The 25,303-nt window shown below is 48.7% G+C and overlaps 10 protein-coding genes across 10 annotated transcripts; 4 read left to right on the plus strand and 6 right to left on the minus strand.

Moving 5' to 3' along the window:
* Positions 1 to 163: 163 nt before the first annotated feature.
* LACBIDRAFT_328126 (uncharacterized protein) lies at positions 164 to 1,678 on the minus strand (the record flags this gene model as incomplete). The annotated part of the gene is made up of 1 exon (XM_001882174.1): positions 164 to 1,678. One exon carries the CDS (start codon positions 1,676 to 1,678, stop codon positions 164 to 166), a length of 1,515 nt encoding a protein of 504 aa, XP_001882209.1.
* An 885-nt stretch (positions 1,679 to 2,563) lies between these two features.
* LACBIDRAFT_328127 (uncharacterized protein) lies at positions 2,564 to 3,440 on the plus strand (the record flags this gene model as incomplete). The annotated part of the gene is made up of 3 exons (XM_001882044.1): positions 2,564 to 2,992; positions 3,187 to 3,249; positions 3,351 to 3,440. The coding sequence occupies 3 exons, from the start codon at positions 2,564 to 2,566 to the stop codon at positions 3,438 to 3,440; spliced, it is 582 nt and encodes a 193-aa protein (XP_001882079.1).
* Positions 3,441 to 3,746: 306 nt separating this feature from the next.
* Positions 3,747 to 4,422, minus strand: LACBIDRAFT_328128 (uncharacterized protein; the record flags this gene model as incomplete). The annotated part of the gene is made up of 3 exons (XM_001882175.1): positions 3,747 to 3,887; positions 3,996 to 4,193; positions 4,321 to 4,422. The coding sequence occupies 3 exons, from the start codon at positions 4,420 to 4,422 to the stop codon at positions 3,747 to 3,749; spliced, it is 441 nt and encodes a 146-aa protein (XP_001882210.1).
* A 329-nt stretch (positions 4,423 to 4,751) lies between these two features.
* LACBIDRAFT_328129 (uncharacterized protein) lies at positions 4,752 to 6,981 on the plus strand (the record flags this gene model as incomplete). The annotated part of the gene is made up of 8 exons (XM_001882045.1): positions 4,752 to 5,073; positions 5,180 to 5,242; positions 5,395 to 5,424; positions 5,453 to 5,504; positions 5,596 to 5,827; positions 5,966 to 6,479; positions 6,536 to 6,874; positions 6,962 to 6,981. 8 exons carry the CDS (start codon positions 4,752 to 4,754, stop codon positions 6,979 to 6,981), a joined length of 1,572 nt encoding a protein of 523 aa, XP_001882080.1.
* Positions 6,982 to 7,760: 779 nt separating this feature from the next.
* LACBIDRAFT_328130 (uncharacterized protein) lies at positions 7,761 to 8,567 on the minus strand (the record flags this gene model as incomplete). Its single annotated transcript, XM_001882176.1, has 1 exon — positions 7,761 to 8,567. One exon carries the CDS (start codon positions 8,565 to 8,567, stop codon positions 7,761 to 7,763), a length of 807 nt encoding a protein of 268 aa, XP_001882211.1.
* Positions 8,568 to 8,919: 352 nt separating this feature from the next.
* Positions 8,920 to 12,076, minus strand: LACBIDRAFT_328131 (uncharacterized protein; the record flags this gene model as incomplete). The annotated part of the gene is made up of 4 exons (XM_001882177.1): positions 8,920 to 10,503; positions 10,739 to 10,874; positions 11,231 to 11,873; positions 11,977 to 12,076. The coding sequence occupies 4 exons, from the start codon at positions 12,074 to 12,076 to the stop codon at positions 8,920 to 8,922; spliced, it is 2,463 nt and encodes an 820-aa protein (XP_001882212.1).
* Positions 12,077 to 16,042: 3,966 nt separating this feature from the next.
* LACBIDRAFT_299017 (uncharacterized protein) lies at positions 16,043 to 16,619 on the minus strand (the record flags this gene model as incomplete). The annotated part of the gene is made up of 3 exons (XM_001882178.1): positions 16,400 to 16,619; positions 16,108 to 16,349; positions 16,043 to 16,053 (listed from the first exon to the last, which is right to left on the minus strand). The coding sequence occupies exons 1-3, from the start codon at positions 16,606 to 16,608 to the stop codon at positions 16,043 to 16,045; spliced, it is 462 nt and encodes a 153-aa protein (XP_001882213.1). The 5' UTR covers positions 16,609 to 16,619.
* Positions 16,620 to 17,099: 480 nt separating this feature from the next.
* On the plus strand, positions 17,100 to 17,926 carry LACBIDRAFT_328133 (uncharacterized protein; the record flags this gene model as incomplete). The annotated part of the gene is made up of 6 exons (XM_001882046.1): positions 17,100 to 17,136; positions 17,188 to 17,299; positions 17,372 to 17,462; positions 17,522 to 17,537; positions 17,594 to 17,635; positions 17,712 to 17,926. The coding sequence occupies 6 exons, from the start codon at positions 17,100 to 17,102 to the stop codon at positions 17,924 to 17,926; spliced, it is 513 nt and encodes a 170-aa protein (XP_001882081.1).
* A 920-nt stretch (positions 17,927 to 18,846) lies between these two features.
* LACBIDRAFT_299019 (uncharacterized protein) lies at positions 18,847 to 20,178 on the plus strand (the record flags this gene model as incomplete). Its single annotated transcript, XM_001882047.1, has 2 exons — positions 18,847 to 19,513; positions 19,595 to 20,178. 2 exons carry the CDS (start codon positions 18,847 to 18,849, stop codon positions 20,053 to 20,055), a joined length of 1,128 nt encoding a protein of 375 aa, XP_001882082.1. The 3' UTR covers positions 20,056 to 20,178.
* Positions 20,179 to 20,190: 12 nt separating this feature from the next.
* On the minus strand, positions 20,191 to 21,708 carry LACBIDRAFT_328135 (uncharacterized protein; the record flags this gene model as incomplete). Its single annotated transcript, XM_001882179.1, has 1 exon — positions 20,191 to 21,708. The coding sequence occupies one exon, from the start codon at positions 21,706 to 21,708 to the stop codon at positions 20,191 to 20,193; it is 1,518 nt and encodes a 505-aa protein (XP_001882214.1).
* Between the last annotated feature and the right edge of the window lie 3,595 nt (positions 21,709 to 25,303).

Below are 25,303 nucleotides of genomic sequence, written 5' to 3' on the forward strand. Positions count from 1 at the left end.
GCAGAGAGTTCAAACAATGTCCGTCTTCGGTTTCAATAGATATGTATTCAGCTTCGCATAGCGGTTCGAGTCCATGTTCAATCGTAGATCTTCAGTGTAATACTTATTTATACTCTAGCAGCAACCACAACGAACGTAACATCGCCAATTTACTTGTGGGACTCTACGCAACGACTGTGCTGCGGAATATTTCACCATACAGGACAATGCTGATGGCAAGATTTTCCTGTTGCAAGTTTTCCATCGCGTTCAAATCATCTGAGTACGCCGAAACACCGCGCAGGTGCACCTCGACAGATTCGACTGTTAGCAACCTGGAGCCGATAAAAGTCGAGAAGACGCCATCTGACGTCCGACAATTACTGAATACCAGGTGTCTCAGCAGCGGCAGCGGCGGAGATCCATGGCGTATCTGTTCGTTTGTTAGGGCATCGATTATGTTATCCGTGATAGGTACGGAGAGTGAGAGGTCGACCAGGGATGATAGGTTGAAAGAAGTCAAAACCCTGATAAATTCAGCTTCGTCCAAATTGTAACCGCCATAGATGAAGCTAGACAACTGACAGAAAGATCGAGAAAGAAGATTGCGAAGAGATATCCATCCTTGAGGAGAGGAATCCTCAAAACCATGTCGCATCTCGATGACTTCCAATCGAGGCAAAATTAAATGGTCGAATAATGATTCAAAATCTTTTGTGGACATCATACCCAATCTCAAATCAAAGAGATTGGGGAGTGAGAAGGTGGAATATGCAGTGGGTGATTGCGACATAATGAATCGAACATCAACGTCGAGGGATTCCAACCGTTCACATTGTGAAAGAATTGTGAAAAATTCTTCGGAGTCCGATTGGCAATTCAGCGTCACTGCCGAAAGCTGCTTCCAAGGTGGGTTTCCAGGAAGAGCGCGCTCAAATAAGCGCCACTCGGTTCGCCGGAGAAGTGGAGAGGAGTAAAACGCATTGAGTAATTGGCTTTTTCGGCATTGGCTCCATTTGAAAAGGCGGACGTCAAAAGACTCCAGCATTCCTATAGAACCTTCTTCCAAACCACAAAACATATCTTGCAAAGCGTGAGTTAAACTGAGAGATATCTCCCGCCACCTCGGAGCAGTAGCAATGCAAAGGTCGAGAATTTGCCTCATGGCAACGATATCGTGTTCCTCCGAAGAATGGTACTGAGCAAGATCAAGGGAGAGAGGACGCGACTTCGATTTTTCCAGCCAGAGCCGCACGAGATGGACATAGCCCATCTTAGGCCAGATCACGCAGAGTGAAGACCAGAGGCTGGAGATGGAGAATGCGAGGGTGCGCCAGTAGGAACAAACATGGCAGAGGGTTATGGCGCTCGTCCGCGCTCCCGCATGAGCAGTAATGCGCGAATACCCAGTGATGGGGTCGGGATTTACATCGAACACGTAGTGCCGAAAAATCTCTCCGATAATCTCAACTGGAAGCAAGTTGTTGATGCAAGGAACGTCCTGCATCATGGAATATGGAATGAGGGTATTGAGGCGGAGTGAGTCAGAAACGTCAATAGGAGTGGTGGAGATTTCGCAGTCCTTCCCAAGAAAAAATTGCGAAAAGTGTCTGCCTGCATTACGCAGGCCTCTAGTAGGCGACGCCAATCCCAGGACGTCATGAGCTACAAAATGCGGGGACTGTGAAAGAAAGGTCATGCTGGATCAGAGTCTGGGCACAATCCCGTGAGTGAAACTTTTGAAGAAAGTACAGAGACACTGACGTTCAGCAATGGGGGAATTTTCGGAATTGATTGGTAGTACATCGCAGGAGCTCGTACTTCAAGGGTTGTTCAATATGGCGCAGGTAACGTAGAACAAAGTAACCGTGGTGACTACGGTGCCGACTAGCCTAGTTTGTTGAAGGGAAATACAAGGCCCTTTGTTCTAGATTTCCCGCGTCGTTTGAGCTCGAATTTTGAAAGCGGACCAAAAGAGAACAAGGTTGAAAGGCAAAAGTTTTGTTTGGTTATCTCGAAACTGACAAACACCTGTCCTCCGTGGGACTCGGACATGATGGGCGGGGCTACATACAACTCCTAGACAAACTTGACGTCCCGACGGGCCGTTAGTGAACGCTTCGCGTCTGCGCCAAGGAGACGACAGGAGCTGGCAAGAAAGCTTTCGACTATGTAAGGAGGTCCATGTTTCCGCGCAACCGATGTGTTGCATCAGAATTCTGGGGAGAATAGCAAAGACTCTCTTCAAAGCGCCTTACTCAGAGGAAGGCGCTTTGGAGAGTGTTTGGAAAAACTCTCAGCACTTCCCAACCCCCCATTCCACTTCCTCTCGGATCCGCTCTTTCTCGCGTATCTCCTTCTGCGAAAGTTCCTCTTCCAGAGTCGGATGTATGTAGTCGATTTGGTATTCCTCGATTGTTGAGCGGAAAAGCAGCATGGTCTCAAGAATCTTGGGTATTGTCACCGTATCGGTCTTCCGTCAAAGGCGCGCACATCAAGTGAGAGAGAACTGCACATTGTTACTGATCAATGCCCATCTTCAATGGTAACAGGAAAGGCTTACCCTCAAGACTGGTAAACAAACATGACCGACTTTGCTGGTCCTCTCCGCCTTCAACCACAACCTACCACACCCCTCACAAGGATAGGAACATGCTTCTCAGACGTAGACCGGATGGCCGTGTCGAGCTCCGCTATCACCCGCGCCAGCAGCCCCGGCTTCACATTCGCGTCTTGCTGCATCTCTTCTCCCTTCTTGGTGGTGATCAACGGCAGTTGGGCCTCCGACGACCGGAAATCTCAGCAGCCTTCCCTATCGGACAATCCGCTGCAAAAGCGTCAAGGATGGTTGGGGAGGACTTTCCCCCAGACCGGAATATGGGTCCTCGGATTACCTGGGCGGGAGTTGCGAGCGGCGTTGTCTTGGCCTGTTGCAACTGCTCTGAGCTCGGAGAGAGCTAAGCATTTCAACGTAACTTCAGGGGCGGAGATGGGTGTCGTGTTTGGAATTGTCGTGAGTGGTGGTGATTGGAACAGACTCGAACAGGGACCCCTCGGCTTCTCAGATGAAGGCAGCTGTGAACTCCAAGAACCATGCATCGAGAACGAAAACGAAATGTCATAGAGGCATGAACAGCATCCATGATCCTCTGAGGAAATGAGCGGTGAAAAGGCGGAGGAAAATGGTAGAATCGGGATCTGGTATAGATGGGCAAGAGGAAGCGGGAGATTGCGAAGAGGAGGGCAGCAAGGGGCAAGGAGATGGTGATGGTAAATATGGAGATCAAGATGCGACGATGAAGTGGTAGATGCCAAACGGACGGAAAGCGACATTCTACAATGAATTGAGCGAGAACTAGAATGGATTGCAGATGGCTTACTGCAAGCTGCCACCTGAGCAGCACAAACCTGCCATACAAGATGTTGCGGAAAAGGAAAAGCAGCCGCTGCCACTTGCGTAAACAGCAAGAAGACAACGCGGCCATTCAGGTAGTATGAATGTTTTCTATCAAACCGTCAGAGTTGAGGTGTCAAAGGCAAAGAAGACACACTTTGGTTTGACAAAAAAGAGAAAGCTTCGTTGCTCTCCCTCCACAACATAGGCCGCCGTCTCATGAATCAATGTCGCGGATAGTGAGGGCTTGGTGAGGGCACAGCAAGAGCAGCTTTTGAGCTGGTTTTTGCAAGAGAAACTGAGAGGCGATGTAGTCGGCGTCCGCTTTACTGAAATTCGGTAAGCAATGAAAAGAGCAAGAGAATAATCCCACTCACTTGTGAAGAACACTTCGTAAAACGACGACGGGTAGCGCCGTGCTCGACCAAGTCTTCAGGCTGTTCACCAGCGTCAAGGGTAAGAATGGGGCAATGAGGACTTTACTCAGACTAACGCCCCCTAATTTCCATATCGTCTAAGAGGCCCCTAAGAGCCACAGTAGGAATGCCTAGTAGTACAAGAATATGTGGGAGAAGCGATGGCGAGGCACGGATTTTACAAGTGGATCATGGCTCTGGCTTACGGGAGGAATCAAGGGAGATGACTTGGAGCCTTTTTTGAGGCTATGGCTCCCACTGGCGTCGATGTTCGCAGCTTTGAGCTGGTCGGTGGCAATAACCGAAGTCGAGGTCGAGCGCGCTGTGTCACGAAACGTGACAAGAGCCAACTTTCTCTTCAACGCATTCTCGAAATGCATTCGCTGCTGTCCGCATTCAGATTTCTTTTTTCATAGACATATACAGTCATTTACAGGTCCTCGATACAGGATAGGTCCTCGATACAAACCCAGATATTTTCACATCCAGTGTTCCAATTGTCCTAATTTTCTTTCCTACTAGTATATATACTTTATGTCTATGTAGCCCTCGCTTTTCGAGGTGGGTGCTTGTGTGAAGCAATGTTGGAAGTATAATCTGTCGAGATTTGGACATTTGTGAAATATTGAACATGTCATTCAAAACAATCCGGACTACCATCTATTTTTTCAAGCAGGAACCCTTCTTTATACACTCAAGCCTACCTGCCACTGATATCAAAAGCACAGATGGAGGCTTCGGAGTGGAGATGTGAGGATTTGAGGAGGTGTAAGCAGAATTCCATCGGTCACGTCACACCTTCCAAATGGGGGAATTGCCAGCAAAGTGTCATCCTCGATGCAACTGGATTTCTTCAGCAGCTGTAGCTTGATCCCTGCACGATGAAACATGCACGTTCCAAACTCTACAAAGCTGCGGCTGCAGCCAAAGTTAAATCTCTGCTCCAGGACGAGGCAACCGAAATGGAGAAACAGGAACAACAAACTCCTACAGGCAAAAATGGCAAGCCTCTTGGTCTTCGTACAATTTGCGACCGAATCAGTGCCGCGCATCTGCAAAAGACTGGGCAACATGTTACCTTATCACACAGTACTCTCTGGAAGCATACTCATGGGGGAACAAAGTTGTCTGACTTCAATGCCGAGAAGTGCTGGCTTACAGAAACTGAAGCAACTGTTCTCATCGACTACGCTCTCGAGATGGCTGCACGGAACTTTCCCTTCAGCAATAGGTGCCTCAAGGAACATGCAGACGAGATCATTCGAGCGGGACAGGGCAAAAGAAGTGCGCGAGAGACCCAGGTGGAAGAAACCGAGCAAGCCGAAAGCTGAGCCACAAAAGCCCAAGACTTGGACAAAGAAGGGTGCATTTCAACAAGCTGCTGCTGCAGATGATGCTGAAGATGTCGAACCCGTTGAACCTGGCAGGGAGAGCGACGACGACACTCAGAGCGGTGAGGAGGACGAGGAATGATCTCATCGTGATCTAATCAGACATAGCCGTTTTGGGTGTCACGCCTGATGTGACGGCCGTATCGAGGACATAATTCTCCGCGATAAGCAACTTTTGAACAGATTAACTTCATCCTCCCTCTGCTCTCCGTAGATAGTCAATTTCGGTCTCAATTACATGTATGTATGTACTAAGTAATGATCCTGCATAGTTAGATTGTACTTTACTGTCTTAATACATTTGTCTGAGGCCTGTCTTTATTTGTGTGTATCGAGGACCTGTAAATGACTGTACTCCTCACGATGGTTTTATGTAAATTTTTTTCCTTCTTCTGACATACGAATCTCACGACAGGTTGATAGCAGTAGAAAATTCACCTTCCACTCCCAATGACTCCGGTGACACCAACAACGCTGCGCCCTCAAATAGGGCTCCTCTCACCAAATACGAGCGCCGCACGATGACGCAGCAGATCGTCAAAGTCAAGTACCGTGGCGGTCAAACAGAGAACATCAAACGACGTGATGGCGTGTTTACCTGCCCGCGGTGCAATCTACTAAGTAATAAAGATCCTGCACGACTTTCGGTGAGTCTCCTCATCTATTCAGATGTTTCAGACAACTCACACAAGTTCCAGGAGCATGGCAAGTGGTGTAGGGGTCCATCTGCCGCTGTTGCAATATCTTCATCCTCAACAATACCTCCTGAGGAAAGATCTGTACAGTCCCCTGTCCAGCAAACCTCTTTTTCCGAAGCTGATGAGATTTTTTCTCTCCAGGATGCCATTGCAACCGCCTCCGCTTCAACGGATAAGATTGCGCCAAGTTTTTCGACAGGTACTACCACAACACCCTCTCAAAGTGCCAGCTTACCAACAAATGTCAAACTAGAAATATCTGAAATATCTGAAGACGAACTTTGTGTCCCAGCCATGGAGAAAACGAAGGCCAAGAGGGAAAAGGTGTTAGAAAACCCACAGGGGCTGGGGGTGTTGCAGCCTCAATTAGAGGCGTTGAGGCTCAAGATTCAGCAGTTAGAGAACGATCACGAGAAGCGGAAGGATTCGGAGGCTCGTAGAATGGAGTTGGTGGAGACTTTGAGGGAGGTTGAGGCGGAACGCGAGGCGCTGCAGATTCGAGTACAGGGACTGGAGGAGTTGCTGGGAGAGTTTGTTGGCGAAGCGTCGGAGGAGGGGGCTAGTGCTGAGGATGTCAAAGATTTGGTGAGAGATGGTACAGGTGGGTGGTTTTCCCCCAGTCACGTTCGTTGTTGGTGTCTGATCAGTTTTCTCAAGCCATCCTCCCTATTCTTGGTGCCACGTTGGCTCAGAACGGTAAGCTGCGAGACCATCTCGAGGCCTTTCAAAACGCGAATTTTCGGGTGCGCGCCCTTCTGCAGGCGGCAGATAAGGACACACAAAGGGCGGGGGAGTACCTGGAGCAGGCTAGGATAGTGTCTGCGGCATTGGCGTGTCGGGCTCTGTTACTTCCTGAACCTGTGCCGTCATCAATGGAAGTTGCGAGGTTCAAGGGGAGTTTAGAGCGTTGGAAGGCTGGTGGGCAGTCTAGCGGTTCAAAGAGGTCTGGGGAAGGTTCCGGAGAAGGGTCAGAAGATAGGAGGAAGCGCGCTCGTAGTATGTTGGGCTCTGTTGGTTAGGTTGGGGTTTTCTTGATTGTCTTTCTCTTTTTCTGTTTGTTTTCGTAATTTCTTGCTATTGCAGTCTGCTTTCTTGCAATCTAATGTTTTCTTCATTGTATATTGTGTGAAGTCGCAGAACGAACGGGGATTATTGGTGGCTTTGCATCGCATGCTTGTGCGTTGGGCGAGTATGATTGTGATCTTCAAGTTGAAACCGATTCGAGATGATGAGGAAAATGACTAAAAGTGGAGGCCCTGGCGAAAATGATTCTTTGGCTGTTTTTATGACGACGTCAACATGAACTGAGCGGACGGGAAACAATGAAAATGGACGGTTAACCGGAAATTAGCAGATAAGGATTTACAATGCTAACGATCAGTAATCCGCAAATCCTATCTGAAATTGGTACACGCGAGGAGTCATTGTTACCTGTACTCCTGTGGACTAGAAGGGGCAAAAGGGGAGCTGAAATCCTGTCGAAGTAATCAACCCCCGACGATTCGATCTCTGACTCCTTAGTGAGATAGACAACCTCAAGGAATGTCAGGCGCGGACAGCCGCCAGGTGCCGTAAGTAAAGCGTCAAGCCCAGACCAGCCGGATTCTCTGCATTGAGCCAGGTAGGGAGTTTGGAGAATGATGCGAATGCCTTCAATGACATTCGGTTGACTGCACGTCGCCAGTATAGATAATATCCACTGAAATTGTTTAGTCGGCTTCGCACACAACGGACTTATAAGGTCCTGACTCAATGTCAGGAACGTGAGAGAGCGTAAAGCACTCAACTTTTGAGGGTGTAAATCTGTGAGCAGGCAATCAGCCACAAATTCAAGGTCAGTGACATAAGGGAAAACCACCGGTCAAGAAAAGCTTCAAAACTGTCAAGGACGTGCAAAGTTGAAGGTGGTCACTGATTGCCGATCCGGATCCCCGAAATTGGTGACCAACTGAGTCGCGTGAGGTAGGGTAGTAACCATGATGGGCGCCGCCGCTTCACCAGAGAACTCAATGTGCCTCAAATCTTGAAAAAGATCAAGAAAGTGCACGGGGAAACGAAGTTTTTTGATGGATGAGGTGCATATGCTCGGAAGCCGGAAGGCAGTGCAAAGCGCCTCTTGTAATGGTGTAGGGATCAAGGTCCAGACAACGTTGAGCATGAGCTCCAAACGCTTCAAATTTTTCATAGGTCGTGTCAAGATGAAGCACAGACTTTGCTCTTCCTCCGTTATCGGACGCAAGCCTTCGAACATCCTGCATCCACCGTCGAGAATCTGAAGATCTTCAATGTATTCCACAATTCCTGGGAATCCTCGGAGTAATTCGGCGAAAGCTATTGCAGGTTTTTTCTTTCCAGAGAGAGAACCTCTATCACGGTGGCCAATGGGGACCGAACGGTAGATGAGGCGGCGACAGTAAGTGGCCGAAACGCGACAGGTCTTAGAGAGGGTTCTCAAAGTCGGATGATCACCAACAAAATGGTGGTCTATGAGGAAAAATAATAAGTGTGGTGGTAATGGAACTGTCCCAATTGAGGGAGGAGAGAGATGACTCGCATGAGCCCTTTCGGGAGAGACGTCGTACTTTTTTACAATGAAACTATCAAAGGAGAGGGGTGGGTCAGACTCTTGTGGGAGTTGGGTTTGTGAGGCTCGGGGTCGAATGATTTTACGAAGGACCTTGAGCATCATTGCGGATGAGGACCAAACGAAAACACCAAATCCTTGGCAACCTCGGAGTCAGCACGTGCCATTCCCTAAAAAGGAAGCCTCCCGAAGACTGGCAGTGGTGGCAAGAACTCCAAAATTCACGTCGTATCTGCTCGTATCTGCGCATAATCTTCCACGCGCTCAAAGTCTGGAAGACAGACTCTCAGTACAGTTGGATGAAAGCATTACATTGAATATAGAAGCAGACCAACAGTTGTATAATTAATATAAAGCTAATAATGTAATATTCCAATTTCCGTAGTCCGCCAAGAAAAAATAGACAAAAGTCCCTTGAAAAGCGTCTGTTACCCGTTCGTTACCTGTAGCGCAAGTCCTAGTCAACGATCTCAATGTTCATCCCTGTCTCCTTCAACCTCCCTATCATCTTAAAATCCTCCTCCCGAACCTCGGTCATATTCGGAACCACCACCTTGAGAAAAGAAACCCTCACCCTCCTCAGCGGAACGATCTTCTCAATACACAGGTTGCAACCCACCCCCCCACAGCACCTCAAAGGCGGAGCCTTCGAATACAGCAGCTGAGCCAACGCTCCATCCGGCGCAACACACGGTTCCAAAGTGAGGCTCTCGAGTTTGGGACATAGATCGTGTTTTAGTCCTTCTTGTAATATAAGCCGCTGAAGCGCGAGTTTACCCATAGTACACCCGGATAGAGGACCAGCGCCGTAGATGAGAAGGTCTTTCAAAGTCGAAGAGACGCTCGTCAGGCACTTGATCAAGGTCCCCTCACCGATATTCGAGTTGCGCAGAAGGACGCATGTAAGAGGGCAACCCCAGCGTTCAAGGGCGGCATCAAGGCCTTTGGCATGGATGTGATTGCTGTCTGAAAACGTCATCTCCAGTGTGGCTAGGTTGGGTAGGCGTAAATTCCGGAAGAGGATAGAAACAGGAACGTCTAAATCCAATTTGAGTATTTGAAGACCCGAACTCAACTCAACGCCTGCAAGTAGTAGCCCAGAATTCGGGGGCACCCGCCCTGCAACATGAACGTCAAGCTCCTTTAACTGTCGGCACTGCGAGAGGATGGCCCATGCATCGCTTATACTGATGGGATGTTCGACGTCGTTGAGTGTGATACTATACAGCGCAGCTTTCATTTCGTCCAATTTGCGACTACGTAAAGCCCACTCTCCTGGTATTGGAATCAGGGAAGCGGAGAAATGCATGACGGGCTTGTCGATGATGATCTTCCTCAACGACACCCCGTGTGATTCGGTCAAGATATCGAGGATGGTTTCGCACCCTGATTGGTTCGAGTAAACGATCACTTCCGTTAGGTGGTTCAGCATGTGTACGGCCCCCATGGCCCCAGGAATCGAAGCACCGGGGGTGAGGTGTCCCCTCCATTGAAAAGAAACGACATTACACAGTCCGCACATCAACCTCACAAGGTCAAACTTCGTCAAATGGCAGAACAAATCGACATGCGTCAGAGAACTCCAACGAACGTTCAAAGCATGCGGACTAGGGGTAGCCGCACACACCTCCGCCCCACGCGTATGTGAAGTCATCCCCAAGTGTCGGTGACGTTCCATCCTCAGAACCGAAAACAGCGGTCCTAGATCGCCAATTCCCTCAACGGACAGGGAGTCCAACCTGAGCAATGTGATTGTAGATGTCCATTTTACCCCAAGCCCGTCAACAGTTCTAAAAGATACACATTCGAGGTTATCTTGTCCCTCCGAAAGGACGAACAAACAATCTTCGATGGTGAGTGGACAATCAAGCTCAACAATCGTTAACAAAGACCACGTCAATCCATGCTGGACATGTCTCAATGCGAACCATGGGAACTCGAATTGAGGTGGGATGGGAGCCGATAAGGGGAGGTTGAACGTCCAGGACAAGTAGCGGAGGTTAGGCGTAGCGAAGGACATGGGTATCGTCGTGCTATTGAGCTGCAGCCAATCGGCAAGGAACCCACGCGGTAAGGATACTTTCAACGCTCGACATTTGGGTATGGCGGGTGATAAGACGCGGAGGAAAGTAAGATCAAGATGATATCGTCCCCCATACCGACATCCGGTGTCCGGACAATCTTGTCTCAGGGGGAGAGATAAGTTATCAACCACACTCTTCCTCGTGATTTGCTCTTCATACCACGACAATACCTCCGATGGTGGTCGCACGCACCACGACAGCGACGGAGGCATTACAGAAGAAAGGATGAGGCCCGCTGAGACGATGAGGTCCCTCCACTTCCGACACACACGTCGTAATTGACAGCATGTCCCCGTCATATGACGCCAAAGTGCACCGTCGAAACACCCTATGGGGAGACGTAAGCATTGGCTTAAGACCCGCAGGATGAGATCGTAGGGTAAGAAGTCGTTAATGGATCGCCGTGGAGCCGGTCTCCGGATCGGCAGCGATAGGTCTGGGAAAGATAGAGTCAGCGATTGACTTAGGCTTCCTGCACATGCGTCAGACGATGAGGAACGGTTGGGCGGTAGTCCTTTAAAGTTTAAAAGCTGGGACAGTGGGCTGCACGACCCCCCAGTTTGAGAGCGGCTCAAGGAAAAGTTTTCCTCAGTTTGAGACCGACTCAAGGAGACGTAGTCCTCCGTTTGAGAGCGACTCGAAGAACTATGACGTTCCGTCTGAACGCTCCGCGAAGAGACCCACGTCAGTTGCCGACGTTGTGGTGATTGTTCTGGGTCTGAGCTTGGGCTGGCCGAGCTAGCACTACCAGAGGACGTTTCAGAGATGGGGCCAATGGGTAGTTGAGGGATGGTGAGAGGGGTGCGTGAGGTGCGTGCATCATTGTTGTTCTCAATGTCAGCGAGGGAGGAGCCGAGTGGACCGCGGTCTATGAGGGAGTAGATGTCTGCTGGAGAGGCGATAACTTCCTCGTCGGCGTGATCATGGCCATGACCCAAAGCCAACACAGCCTCCTCCACACTTCCATTGGCATTAGAAGAATGAAGAGATACCGAATCCCCCATGCCAGGTGGAGTGTAATACACTGACTCGCACTCATCCCCATCCTCACCCGATTCGGTCCTCTTAAGAGGTGGTTGAAGGGTCGAAGGACCTGCTATCGTATCCTCACCCAGCGTAATGGGGGGCGAATGGCCACGGTGGGTTTCTGAGAGTGGAATGACGGAGGTTTGGTCATTGAGGATGACAGTGGACGGGATACGTTCGCCGAGCTGGGGTGTCCCAACGAGGACTCTGCTTCTTTTGAAGGTCAAGCGCCTGAAAAGGCATTTGGGTTTGGGGTGGTTATGGTTCTCTTGTAGTACGTCTTCCCCCACTGGGTTGCGGTCTGCTCTTTGGAAGAGGCTCTTTATCCTGGTAAAAAGCTTGCTTTTCATCTAGAAGCGAGGTTGAGTCAGAAGTAATATAGAACAAGCAGCCGAAGGGCGTACCAATGTTGTGATACGACGGCTCGGAGGCGGAGAGGACTTCTGTAAAGTGGGACAATGAGAAGACCACTTGGTAGGGATGACCACACCCACCTCGTAACATGGTTATAAAAAGAGCTGAGCACTGCACTCAAAAAACGAATGAACAAGGCAACTAAGCGACAGAGGTCCAGGGAGGAAATTTGCGACGAGGGTTATGGAGGTTGTGCAGTCAATATGTAACGTTACTACGGTCTTTGTAGTATCCTGAGAGTGCCATGACGAGCATCGTTGAATAACGTTAACCCTCATGACAGTTGCTGTTGTTCCGAGGTGTTGTCTCACGTTGTTGTGGCCAGTGGGTCCCAGAAATCTTTGTTGGGATGTGTTTGGCATGAGCTTCCGGAATCCTTTTTTCCTCCCACTAGAAAACCATCGACCACTCCCACAATATCATCTAGGGTGGTAGCCATCCACGTAGTATCCTATTGGTGAAGGCTTTCACCATGATGCATCAAACTCACATGGGTGAGCCACCGAAATCTAACTTCTGAGTCCGTCCCTGCCCTTGTCCCCGAATCATCTATAGTGAGCCTACACTGAACCGTCGTTACTTAAGTACAGGAACATGTTTACTAAGACAACCTGTAAAAAACAACCTCCCACAACCTTCGATGCCCTGCTGCTGCACACAGAATGTTACGCCAAATTACATTCATCCATAGCGCTCTGATAACTTGAACAGGGGCAACTATAACATGACATCAGAGAAGACGATCGACTCTTCATCCTAGGAGTTGGAATGCTTGACGTTCTTCTGGCAATTCAAAGGTGGACAACGCTGCGTATGTAGTGCCCAATTTATTTTCTGGACTCAGCTTTGTCTTACCGGCGTGCAGAATGCTAATTATCTTTCTTTTCCCCTTAGTGCCAGTGCCAACATCTCTGCTCCTTTGGAATGTGAGCAGTGCTAAAGAATATCCCGATGCAGGAGGAGGGGCACACTGGCAAGAAACAATAAAACCTGCCTCACCCTGCTCAGCCCTTACTTGACACACATGGGTCACAGTTCCCCTTACCTCCTCTATCACGACTCCAGTGGGGTTGTCCGACTTGAGCTATCAGTTCTCAGGCTCCTTTGCCTTCTCTACCCATGTCCTATGGGATCAGCACACCTACGTCTGTTGTCTTTGCCAGGGCAACCCCCACCGACCAACCCGTAGTTCCACAAGTGACAGGCACGAGGTTTGTGATGAACCACCCAGGCACAGAGAGGGGTACTTTTTGGTGAAATTTGGCGCTTTGCTGCGTTTGACGTCCAACCCAAACCACAATCTGAGCCTTCCATTTCTGCGAACCCACACTCAGATGCAGAAGGCAGAAGACATCCACACCCCGCCTCCCCATAGCCAATTCTAAAAATCGAGCACCGAGGCAAGGTACGAGTGGTACAATGAAGAAGTAAATGGGATGGAAGAATAGGGACGATAGAGAAGACCAAAATTCAAACTTTTGGACTGTATTTGATTTTCAACCTTTCAATGATCACCGATTCCTTCACAGGAAGCAGAGATGGGTTCTTCAGTCTGGCAGAGGCTTTGGCGGAGCTTCACTTGTGGGCTTTCACTGGTGACGTCCTTGAGTGACACTTCGAGCCAAATATGTCCTCAACAATAGGCTGAACTCCCTCTCTTACCTCAAAACAAACTCCCTCCCAACCTCAAACTAAGGTCCATCCCATCTGAGCCACATTCTATCCCAACCTTCCTCTCACAGAGTCTCACCTCTATTTGGACCTCTCCACCCTTCCAACTCCGCTCTCCCCTGTTGAATGTCTCAATAACAGGCTGATCCCTCTTCCACCTCGAGCCAAACCCTCTCTCTCCTACCTTGAACAAAACTCCCCTCTGATGGGCCCTTTCATTCTGTCATCAAGCACAAGCCAAACTCGCACCCAACCTGAGCTCAACCCCTTCCCCTTAAGAAGTGCTAGGTCAAGTTGAGCTCGGTTCAGGATGATGAAGCAGAAGAGGAGATGGGCTTGGAGGCATTGGGGGTAGTGCTTGGAAGTCCGGTTTTTCGGGTTTTCAACCCTTTTTTTGAGTTAGAACATTGCCATAAAAATTCCCTGCTACAATTGGGGTTTACGAACACAAAATTTCAGGGTCAGTCCAGTCTTTTTTCCGGTCTAAGACCGGAAAAATTTCCTTTTCTGGTGCCCCAGATTCATTGGGGAATTTTAATGGCAACGTGCTAGCAGCAAAACTGACCAAAAAGGCAAAAAACCGGACTTCCAAGCACTAATTGGGGGCAAGGTGAAAGGAGGAAGATTGAGGAACTGGATTTAGGATTGCAGAGGGGGGTTGCAGGAGAAAAGAGAAAGTGGTTGAGGAACGGGAACAGGTGTTGTTTGTTTTGGAGAGAAACACAGTTGATAAAAGGTTCTACCTGGGTTCAACATTCAATGTTCAAGCTTGAAGCTTGAAGCTTTGAAGTTTGAGGAAAGGAGGATCTGGGAATCTGTTCAATGCAGATGCCATCAAGAGCTTGTCCACTCCCCACCCCTCCACCTCACCACCTAAGAATGTTTGGCTTGATAGCACCCCCTATACCAGTCTGCTTTTCTGCAGTTTGGGTGACAAGATGCCTGTGTTTACTCTTATTGGCTCTTGCCCCTCCTCATCTTCCTCCCTCATCGTCTTTCTCCTGCCTCAACCCTTCCTTAAGCCACCTCGCATTCATGGGTTTGGTCTCAGGGCCCTTTGGTGGTTTGTGTGAGTGCCAGGCTCAACAGACTCTAACGTTCCCTTTTCTGTTGTAAAGGGAATCACATTACATCAGGAGAAAATCTCTTGAGTCAGTAGGTCAATGTAGCTCTAGTATTTATAATACCCTGGTAGTCTAGTCCCCCCCATGAGTCACTTCGGTAGTTTACTGTGACATCTCAGTAGCCCGGGTAGTTCTTCCCTTGCACCTGATAGCCCTCGGTACACCCTCCTTCCACTTAGGTAGGCACTGGTACACCTTGCTACCAGAGCTACTTGTGTGTACTGAATCTACTGATTTCTTTGTAGATGGCCACTAATTTTCTTGTTTCCAAATTAAATTAGGGGTATAAATGGCATTTCGACTATCTAATACAAGGGGGTCTACAATAACAGCCACACTAATAAAGAGGCTTAAAGCCAATATCCAAGAAAGTATGAAAGGTGAAAATAATGGATAACATTACACATGAATGAAGGGACACCAGGGTATCCTCATTCAGGTTCGGGAGGGAGCGCTCAAGCGTCGTTGATGTTGTTGTCCATCATCATCGTCTTTGCATCGTCCATCGTCATGGTCATTTTCGTCGTGTTGTGCACTGTGGTTGTGGTCGTCCGTTATTGCCGCCACCTGTATCGTCGTCGTCCATCCATCTCCATCATCATGTAGCCATTGTCGTGTGTTGTCGTCATCGTCATCGGGTCACATTGCTCAATGTAGCAGAGGGCGAGGTGGTGACATGGCGGTGGTTATGATGGCCGTAGTGATGAGCAGGGGTAACCCTGGGGTCAACTCAGGCTGACCCTGACCCTTACCCTCCAAAACCCTTGACCCTTGGCTGGGGTCAAGGGTTTTGGAGGGTAAGGGTAAGGGTATCTCAGGGGTTGGAGGGTAAGAAACCCCAGCAGGGTTTGAACAAGGGTTTGGAGCAAATGACTGCTCAAGCTTTATAGATAGTAAATAAATAGCAAGATGCCTGTGAAATACACATCATTCAAGTATATTTATGACAGTACACATGGTTTTTAGTAAATTATTGATGAAATATGAGGAATTCAGTGTATCTGAACAATACTAAGTGTTGCAAAGGTAGTGAGGTCTCTTTGGATGATATTTTATCTGATTCAATGTGATTTAAAATCATTTTATCTGGAGCACTTACCTTGATATTAGAGAAATGAAACCCCTAAAAAAACCCCTGAAAAACCCCTGACCCTTCAGAAGGGTCAAGGGTTTGTTGAGGGTCACAAAATCCTTACCCTGACCCTTACCCTCCTGACCCTTACCCCTGACCCTTGGAGGGTTGACAAACCCTTGCACATCACTAGATGGCCGCTAGGTGGGTTGTGGCTATTAGAAAGGGGAACAAGAGGAGCTGGTGGGGCTTACAATGTGATGTGCTCACCTGTCTACTGTGGACGGTGATGACGGCATGCGTTGTCGCCATCTGGGATGACGTGGCACATCCGTGTCCCGTGTCGTAGTCGCATGGTAGTTCCGTATTGTTGTTGAGTCGTCGCTGTCCTGTGTTGGCGTTGCACCGTCGTTGTGTCGTGTCAGTCCGGACGACGAACAGCGAATTGGTTGTCATTCGTCGTTTGGTTGCCACGTCGCTAGAAGCGACGTGGCACCTGAACATTGTATGACTAAAGGAATGGGGGCAGGGGTTGTGTTAGCTCACCTGGGTTGGCACACAACGTTGTCACTGTCCTCATTGTCGCGTCGATGTTGCAGGCGCTCGTTTTCTTGCCAGAGCTGGTGACGTGGCGTTGCTGCGTTGTTCTTGTGGTGTTGGGGCATGCCAGGCTGGTTGTGGGTGGTCAATGAGGGTTGTGGGTTGTGGTGGCCATTGGTGACGGTGGTCGTGTGGCGGTCGTGAGTGGGCGTCATGGATGATCGATGATGGTAGTGGTTGAGGAGTTTGTGGGCAGGTTGTGGGACGCCCAAATCAAGCGTGGCCAAACGCCGACAATCAATGAATGAAATTTTGTCTAAGTCCTCACCTCAGATTTGGGTGTGGCTATGTGACAACAGCATCTAGTGAGCTCTGTTTAGTTGCTTTAAACAGTTGTACGGTGCAGCTGCTAGATTGCTCTCTTGTCCACCCCCGAGATGTCTTGTGGAGCTGAGGGTTCGATTCACGGTGTTTGCACTATTTTTGACAATGTATATGACAAATGGTGAAATCCATGGAGTCTACTGAAATAGTCAAGCAACCTCAATATTTCGAGCAGAAACTACTTGGTCTACTGACACTGTAGGAACAACAATCAAGGTCTATGGGGAAATGAGTTGAAAATATTGGAAGCTATTGAGTTTATGAACTGAGTGTACCTGGACTATGGGTGCATAACCAGAGTTTATCAGCACTACTTGGAGCAATGGAAGCTACTGACTTTCTGAAGAAAACTACTGAGGGTACATGTTCAATCAGAAAATTACATATACATTTTTTTTTTCCTGATGTAGCCTTTGCCAAGGCAAGTGTGTCCGGCTTGGTCCTAGGGGCGTGGAATGTGTGGAAGCAGGAGGAAACAAAAGTGGAAACTCTGAAGATCAACAGCAAGGCCAGGTCCTGGTGGTGAGTATTGACACAACCTCGCCGGAGGCTGTCAGCGTCCTTGAACAGGCAGTGAAATATGCATTTTGCCAGGTCGATATCCTCGCCAACAATGCTGGGATTGGCGTATGAAGTCTCGTCAAGGATATCGACATTGATAAGTATTAAGTGGTGGCACGACATGGTGCGTTTTTCCTTCCTTTGGCCCACCCATTGAAGACGTTGATTATTTCTCACTCACAGGTAGTCAACGTCAAAAGTACGTTCCTCATCACTCAAGCGTACCTCCGCCTGGTAGCGTCATGACCTCTATAGTGGCGGACATGAGCGCCCTTGCGCACTTTGCCCAGGATGAAGGTAAGCAGTCCCTGGTTCACGATTGGCAAAATTGAACTTTTCCGGAGCCGATGTTTTACTGATATTTCTACTTTAGAGGCCTACCGTCGACCTTTGCACCACCCCGGTATGACCACAACTTCACGGCAATTCAGTGATACGTCAGCTGGGCAGGATGCACTGGTGTTGTGGGAAGTACCATTGCCTCCACAGTATCTTCCTCGTACTTCACATCCATCATCCCCAACATCTTCTATTCACTCGATATATACCCAATACGACCCTAATTGGTGTACCGTCGTTCCCTCATAGCTATTGAAGCATTTCCTGCTAATACTATACAATAACCTAGTATAGCTACTGCTCCTTTGTTATTGAATACCAAAAATCAATTTACAGCTTTTCTCAACTTGTTGGCTTGTTGGAACTTTTCAAATGATTTCGCGACTCAACTTGTGGGATTTTTGGATCTACTTGTCAACTTGTGACTTGGGGCTCGTTTGGACTCGTTTGGACTCGTACGAGTTGAAACAAGCCCAAACAAGTCGTGACAAGCGGACTGTAGAAATACTGATCAGTGGACAATAACCACTGCAGCGCGCCTACGGGCGCAAAGCTCGCTACGGCGATTATGTATTGACCAATTCAAATAATATTTGCGTTATCGACTCACCCGCCACAATTGTTTGCGGAAGTTGGTCATTTATGTGACCGTCTAATGGCTGCGAGGAGCATATTATATTGGAGAAGGAAATGATCTGTTTAATAGTAGCCAGGCCGCACGGCCACAACCTCAACTGATGCTCTGCATCCGAAGAAGCTTTTGTGAGTCCGAGTTCGTAATTTCCAATGGTGTAATCTTTCCATTTGTTCAACGGGCCCAGACGATGACAATTCAAGCCTAACAAAAGTAAAAGCACTGGGAAATTTTGTTTCCAGGACCACGTTGCTTTCACCCTGAACAATAGTAGCAATGGCGACGGATCAATGGAACAAAACCATCTCCGACGCCTCCAGCTATCCTGGTAGTATATAATATAATGTTCTCAACTTCCTTTGACGGCAATTTTTCCTCCCATTTGCAGAACCGACTTCATATCACGTATACCCCCACTGGCAGTCCCGCGGCGTCCCCATTCCTATTGTAGTCTTCGACTTCCTTGACGGTACTACCGGTGCTCCCTCTTCCACTTGCAATATCGCACATATCATCGACCGCGTCCTTCAGAAAAATGATATCCCCCTACATCAGTTCACCCCCCGAATTTATCAACCTTCTCAACAACCTCCTGGACTGTGCCATTTCCATCCGATCCTCCCACGTTTTCGTTGCCGCCGTCCCTCTGCTGCGTTCACTTGCTGTGTTTCTCTTACTCCGTACCTTTGTGAGGTACCTCTTCGGATCCCCTCCTCGCAGCAGCCAACTTGAATTCAACTCTCAAGTGGAGCATCCCGCGCCCGTAGAGTCGACAGTCAAAGTCCCCCCTCCCGTTAACCTGCACCTCTTGGAAGTCATCATTGATTCCTGTCGTGGAGACTCCGATTGGTTTAACCGAGTAATGCGGGGTCTCGCTATACAGCGGCAACAAGCGACCTACCAAGGGAAAATCAAGATGAACTTCTACTTGGTCAATCGCCGCGCAAATCCCTCCATGACAGAGTCATACGCGGCTTTATGCGGGGCGTGGGCTATAGCGACTGGTGATCCACTGGCAGATCACAAGGATGTCACGTTTGAAGTTAAAGTTGATGAGGAGGAGTGTATTTTTCGTGATGACAGGGGTTCACTTGACGAGGAGATGTGTCCTGCGGGTTCAGATGTCCCAGTGCAAGCGTTCCGCCCGGCTGAATTCCTCGACATTGGGGAAAAGCCTCACATCACCGGATTCCACTGGAGAGGCCAGTTGTTTTCCCTTCCCGAAACGTTGAGGCTCCCTTACCTCCGTCATACTCCGAATCTTGCAACTCTCAAGCTAACAGGCTGCAACATCGCCATTGACGACTTTGTTGGCATTCTGCTACATTGCCCAAACCTTGAGACTGTTGATGTGGATTACATTGGTACAGACACCCCGATTTTGAACGCGACGCTTCCTCGGAAGACACGCACCCCTTCTCCCCATTGTTTGAAAACACTGACAGTGGCATCCGCAATCGACACGCATCAGCTCTTCGATTCATTACAGCTCCAACTGTCTCATCTTTCTCTAACATTGTCGTCAGAACAGACAATTCATGACCTAAATATAGACTGGAAACAGTTGGAAAGGTTTTATCTGGATTGTTGGCTCAACCCGGCCGAACTGATGGCGATACAATCGAAAGTCCATAAAAACACACAAGTTGAGATTTGTTGCACGGCTATCCCGGACCCCAAACCATTATCAGGATACCAAGTGATCCCTGGGAGTCCAAACAATGTCCGCCTTCGTTTTCAATAGATATGTGACCAGCTCGATATAAGGCGTTTGGAATGGTCTTCGATTCCAGTACGTACTTAGCTCCAACGTAGCTCTATATACTATGCACGCTATCAGGAACCATGAGCACGACGTCACCACTTTAGGGACTCCCCTTCATGCGACGACGCTGTTGCGCAAATTCGATACTTCGCTATACAAGACAATGTTAATGGCAAGGTTTTCCCGTTGAAAACTTTTCATCGCCGTCAGATCAGCTGAATACGCTGAGACACCGCGTAGGTAAACCTCAACGGATCTGAGTGTTAGCATCCTGGAGCTGACAAAAGTCGATAAGACGCCGTCCGACGTCTGGCAGTTACTGAATGCCAGGTGTCTCAGCAGCGGCAGTGGTGGAGACTCATGGCGTATTTGTTCGTTTGTCAGGGAACCGATTATGTTATCTGTGATAGGTAGGGAGAGTGAGAGGTCGACCAGGGATGATAGGTTGGAAGAAGTCAAAGCACTAATAAATTCAGCTTCGTCCAGATTGTAACCGCCATACGTGAAGCTAGATAACTGACAGAAAGATCGAGAAAGAAGATTTCGAAGAGATATCCATCCCTGAGGAGAGGAATCCTCAAAACCATGTCGCATATCGATGATTTCCAATCGAGGCAAAACCAAATAATTGAATAATAATTCAAAATCTTTTGTGGACATCATACCCAATCTCAGATCAAAGAGATTGGGGAGTGACAAGGTGGAATGTGAAGTGGGTGACGCCGACACAATGAATCGAACATTAACATCGAGAGATTCCAACCTATCACATTGTGAAAGAACGGTGAAAAATTCCTCAGCGTCGCATTGGCAATTCAACGTCACCGCTGAAAGTTGCTTCCAAGGTGGGTTTGCAGGAAGAGCGCGCTCAAATAAGCGCCACTCGACTCGCCGGAGGAATGGAGAGGCGTAAAACGCATTGAGTAATTGGCTTTGTTGGCATTGGCTCCACTTCGAAAGGCCGACGTCGAAAGACTCCAGGAATTCTATAGAACCTTCTTCCAACCCATAAAACATATCTTGCAAAGCGTGAGTTACATTGAGAGATATATCTCGCCACCTCGGGGCAGTAGCAATGCAAAGTTCGAGAATTTGCCTCATGGCAACAATATCGTGGTCCTCCGAAGAATGGTACTGAGCAAGGTAGAGGGAGAGAGGACGCGACCTCGATTTTTCCAGCCAAAGCCGCACTAGATGGATGTAGCCCATCTTGGGCCAAATCACGCAAAGTGAAGACCAGAGGTTGGAGATGGAGAATGCAAGGGTGCGCCAGTACGAACAAACATGGCAGAGGGATATGGCGCTCGTCCGCGCTCCCGCATGAGCGGTAATGCGCGAATACCCAGTGATGGGGTCGGGATTTACATCGAACACGTAGTGCCGAAAGATCTCCCCGATAATCTCGACCGGAAGCAAGTTGTTGATGCAAGGAACATCCTGCAGCATGGAATATGGAATGAGGGTATTGAGGCGGAGTGATTTAGAAACGTCAACAGGAGTGGTGATGATTTCGTAATCTCTCCCAAGAAAAAATTGCGAAAAGTGTCTGCCTGCATTACGCAGTCCTCTAGGCGACGCCAATCCCAGGACGTCATGGCCTACAAAATGCGGGGACTGTGAAAGAAAGGTCATGGTGGATCAGAGTCTGGGAACAATGTCATCAGTGAAACTTTCGAGAGATATAACCAAGATACCGACGTTCAGAAATGGGGAGAATTTGAGGAATTGATTGGCACATCGCAAGCGAGGTCGTACTTCAATGGTTGTTCAATATGGCGCAGGTAACGTAGAACAAAGTAACCGTGGTGACTGGGGTGGCGGCTAGTCTGGTTCGTTGAGGGATAATACAAAGGTCTTTGTTCTAAATTCCCGCGTCATTTGAGCTCGAATTTTGAAAGCGGACCAAAAGAGAACAAGGTTAACGAAACGTTGAACAAGGCCAGTTTTGTTTGGTTATCTCGAAACTGACAAACACCTGTCCTCCGTGGGACTCGGACATGATGGGTAGAGTTATTCAAGTGCGAACGTTCTACAAACTTAGTAATATACCAAATGCTCACTCCCACATCAAAACTGGTGAACTATCGTCATAGGGATAGGCAATCTTCAGGCGATCAAGTGTACGCGTATGGGAATCCTTCAATTCTCGGAAAACATCCAAGGAGACCGAAGATGGTAAATGAACCTCTATGTCCGGGATCAACCCAAGGAAAGGAATAGTCAAACATTTGATAGCGCCTTCTAGGTCGAGATCGCCCTGGAGAATTAACTGCTGCAGGGGACAGGAAGACCTGTTAAAGAAGTCCTCGAGCAGTCTATGATCCCATGTTGCGGAAGACGTTTGTATGTGAAGACATTTCAGGGAGGGCAAGGTTAATCTCGATAAAACACGAATAAGATCTCCGGAACCCTGAAGCTTGAGCAACTGGAGCTGGAGAAGTGGGGTTTGTGGAAATTGGTCAATATTCAACAAGTCCCGAGATATCACGCCGTCCCAATATATTTCTACCGCGTTTGTGCACTTCGTAAGGCTTTGCAACACCCGCCCAGCCGAGGAAATTCGCGAGAGGTGGATATGCGTTAGCTGATGGAAAGGGATGTCCGGCCGCGACGTTTGGTACATTCTTTTCCCTTTCCACGATGGCTTTCGAAGTTTGGGGAAGAACCGGAGGAGAAAAGAAATCTCCACTGCAAAGTCTGTGGTATTTCCGACGAAATACAACTCTACCTCTTCTAAATTTTTCGCCTTGGCGTCGACTGTAGCGGCAAATTGGCGTGCAAGGTTTTCATTGAAAATCAGAGATATTGTCCGCCATCTATGCATTTCCTTCGAAAATACGCTGAAGATTTTAGAAATGTGCGCATGGTTCTCTGGGAGCCGGGCCTCATGCGAGAAAGGTGGCCCCAGGTGCAGGGAAAGGGGAAGGTTGCCAGAGCGGGCAAGCCAAATTTCGGCGAACTTAGGATGTAGAGCGTGGGGCACCGCCAATGAGCACCATAATAAGGGTACCGATAGAGCGATCTCTCTCCAATGACGACAAACTTGACTGACCGACAATGGTGCTAGATCACGCTTTGGTTGGACGGGCTTATCAAATTCGAAGAATGCCGCCGGCGATCCCTGTACTAGTATACAAAGAAGGAATATGTCTCCAAGGATTTCTATGGGGAGGTGATGGATTGAGGTGATCCCGTGCGTTGCGATGAAAGGAATGGAATCCATTCTAAACGATGGGTCTCGATGGGTCGGATAAAGTACTCTCTGGATAACCGAATCAACGGATTCCTCTGGATGTAAACCGAAAAACCTACCAAGTTCTCGCCCAATGATTTGCAATCCTGAAAGGCAGCGTGGGCTGTCTGATCAAGTCTCCTTCCCTTGAATCCGGCTTATATAGCAATATGTAGATGAGAACGTACGTGTCAGAGGAGGACGTGATAGTGATGCTGCTTTCAAGCCTTGAGTCACGTCGACGTGACGGAATTTTCTTCAGAGATAGCCAATTGCAACCAGCATGTTTCCGTACCTCTAGAGGCCTCTTTGCCATCCTACGAGTCAAGATCGGGGCCGTTCATTCTGAATAGGCCGTGGGAATACCTTTATCGAGAAGAAACCAATAAATAAAAAAGGTGTTACTGAAGGGTATTAGAGGTATGCATGCCATATGCTTTCTTTTCTCAGTTACTACTGAGTACTGATTTGTTAAATTCGAAGTTACGGACCCAAGCGACGCTGGTGTTCAGATCTTTTTGGGCTTCATGCTCATCGGTGGAACGTCTCCCGAAAGTGGATTTGGAAGTTCGGGCGGTCCATTGGCGGTCCACCAGATAACGACAATGTTGAGATCCCGGTTTTTGTCAGACCCCGTGGGCCGAAGGACCAGAAATCCCAGTACAGATTCCACGAACCACGGCCTATAGTAATAGGAGCGAAAGGCCCGGTGGCTAGTTTTGAACGGTTTTCTTGTGGGGAGGGAGGGGAGGAAGACGGTCCGTTTCCCTAAGCAAGCGAAAGTTTGCTTCGTATTCTCCCAGAGGAATCCACTGCGCGTCATCGTTGAGCGTTATACGACCCATTGCTCCATTCATAAAACTAGTCTGTGCTCCTACTGTTCTTCCAAAAGAAGAGCTCGACACAGGGCTAGACGAGGCCATCAGTACTCCAGCTCGTCTTTCATCTTCAAGTTACCTGCTCATGCTTACCCTTCATGGGTGCGGACTTGGTATCCCAGTCTGCGTTACTGTCAGACTCGCACTTCCGGGCTCATAGTTTGCCGTATCACCTCACCAGCTTGGTAAACTCATGCTTCTCTGCCCTCCCAGCTCTCCCTACCTAACGGGATCCTCCCTTCTCCCAACAATCCCGATAGCCTTCGGCGCAGGCAGCATCACTATCCGTTGCCTTTGCTTCCACACATGTGCGACTACAGGAAGGACTTGCATTTGTTTGGCTCATCCATGTGAGTTATGGTCGAGGCCTTTAGCCATAGGGTTGTGTATGGGAACGGCTACCGCTCTAGGCGATATTGTGAGCAGTGGTCTATGGTCTTCTAGTGGGGGGAAGGTGTGGGCGAGGGTCAGGCCCCAGGGAACGGAAAATCAACAGAAAATAATTTCGGAAGCTCATGCCCAACATAATTCCATAGAACAGCGGCTTTACGGACTGCATCTCTCATCCACTCAACAATCCTCATGGAACACTTTTCCAGCTCGGATAATTTCTGATCCAGCACCCGCTCTTCCCCCTCCAGACTCCCTCGTTGACGTTCTCTCCTCCCTCTCTAACTGCTCCTTCCCTCTCTACTACGCCATGCCTTGCAAGAATCTTTACTCCGAAGCCCGCGTCCCCAATCCTCTTGTAAAGTCCTCAACTTCCTTTGACGGTACTCCCCTTTCCACTTACAAAACCACAAATATCACTACTCCAAAGGCCGCGTTCCCCAAAAAAATGATATCTACGTGACTTCACCGCCCGAATTTATTCATCATCTCAGCGCACTTCTCGACTATGCCATTTCTATCCCATCCTTGCACGTTATCGTTGCCATCGTCCCTCTGCTACTTACGCTTACTGTGTTTGTCTTGCTCCGTACCTACTACTTCGGGTCCCCGCCTCGCATTTGCAGCAAATTCTTGCTCCAATGCTGAATGGTTTGCTGCTTCTAGCAAAAATACAAGAGGATTTGTTCTGCTCGTGTTCTTGAGCATCAAAATTCTAAGGAGAACA

This window comes from Laccaria bicolor, genomic scaffold (genome assembly GCF_000143565.1).
Source record: "Laccaria bicolor S238N-H82 LACBIscaffold_15 genomic scaffold, whole genome shotgun sequence".
Taxonomy (NCBI): domain Eukaryota; kingdom Fungi; phylum Basidiomycota; class Agaricomycetes; order Agaricales; family Hydnangiaceae; genus Laccaria; species Laccaria bicolor.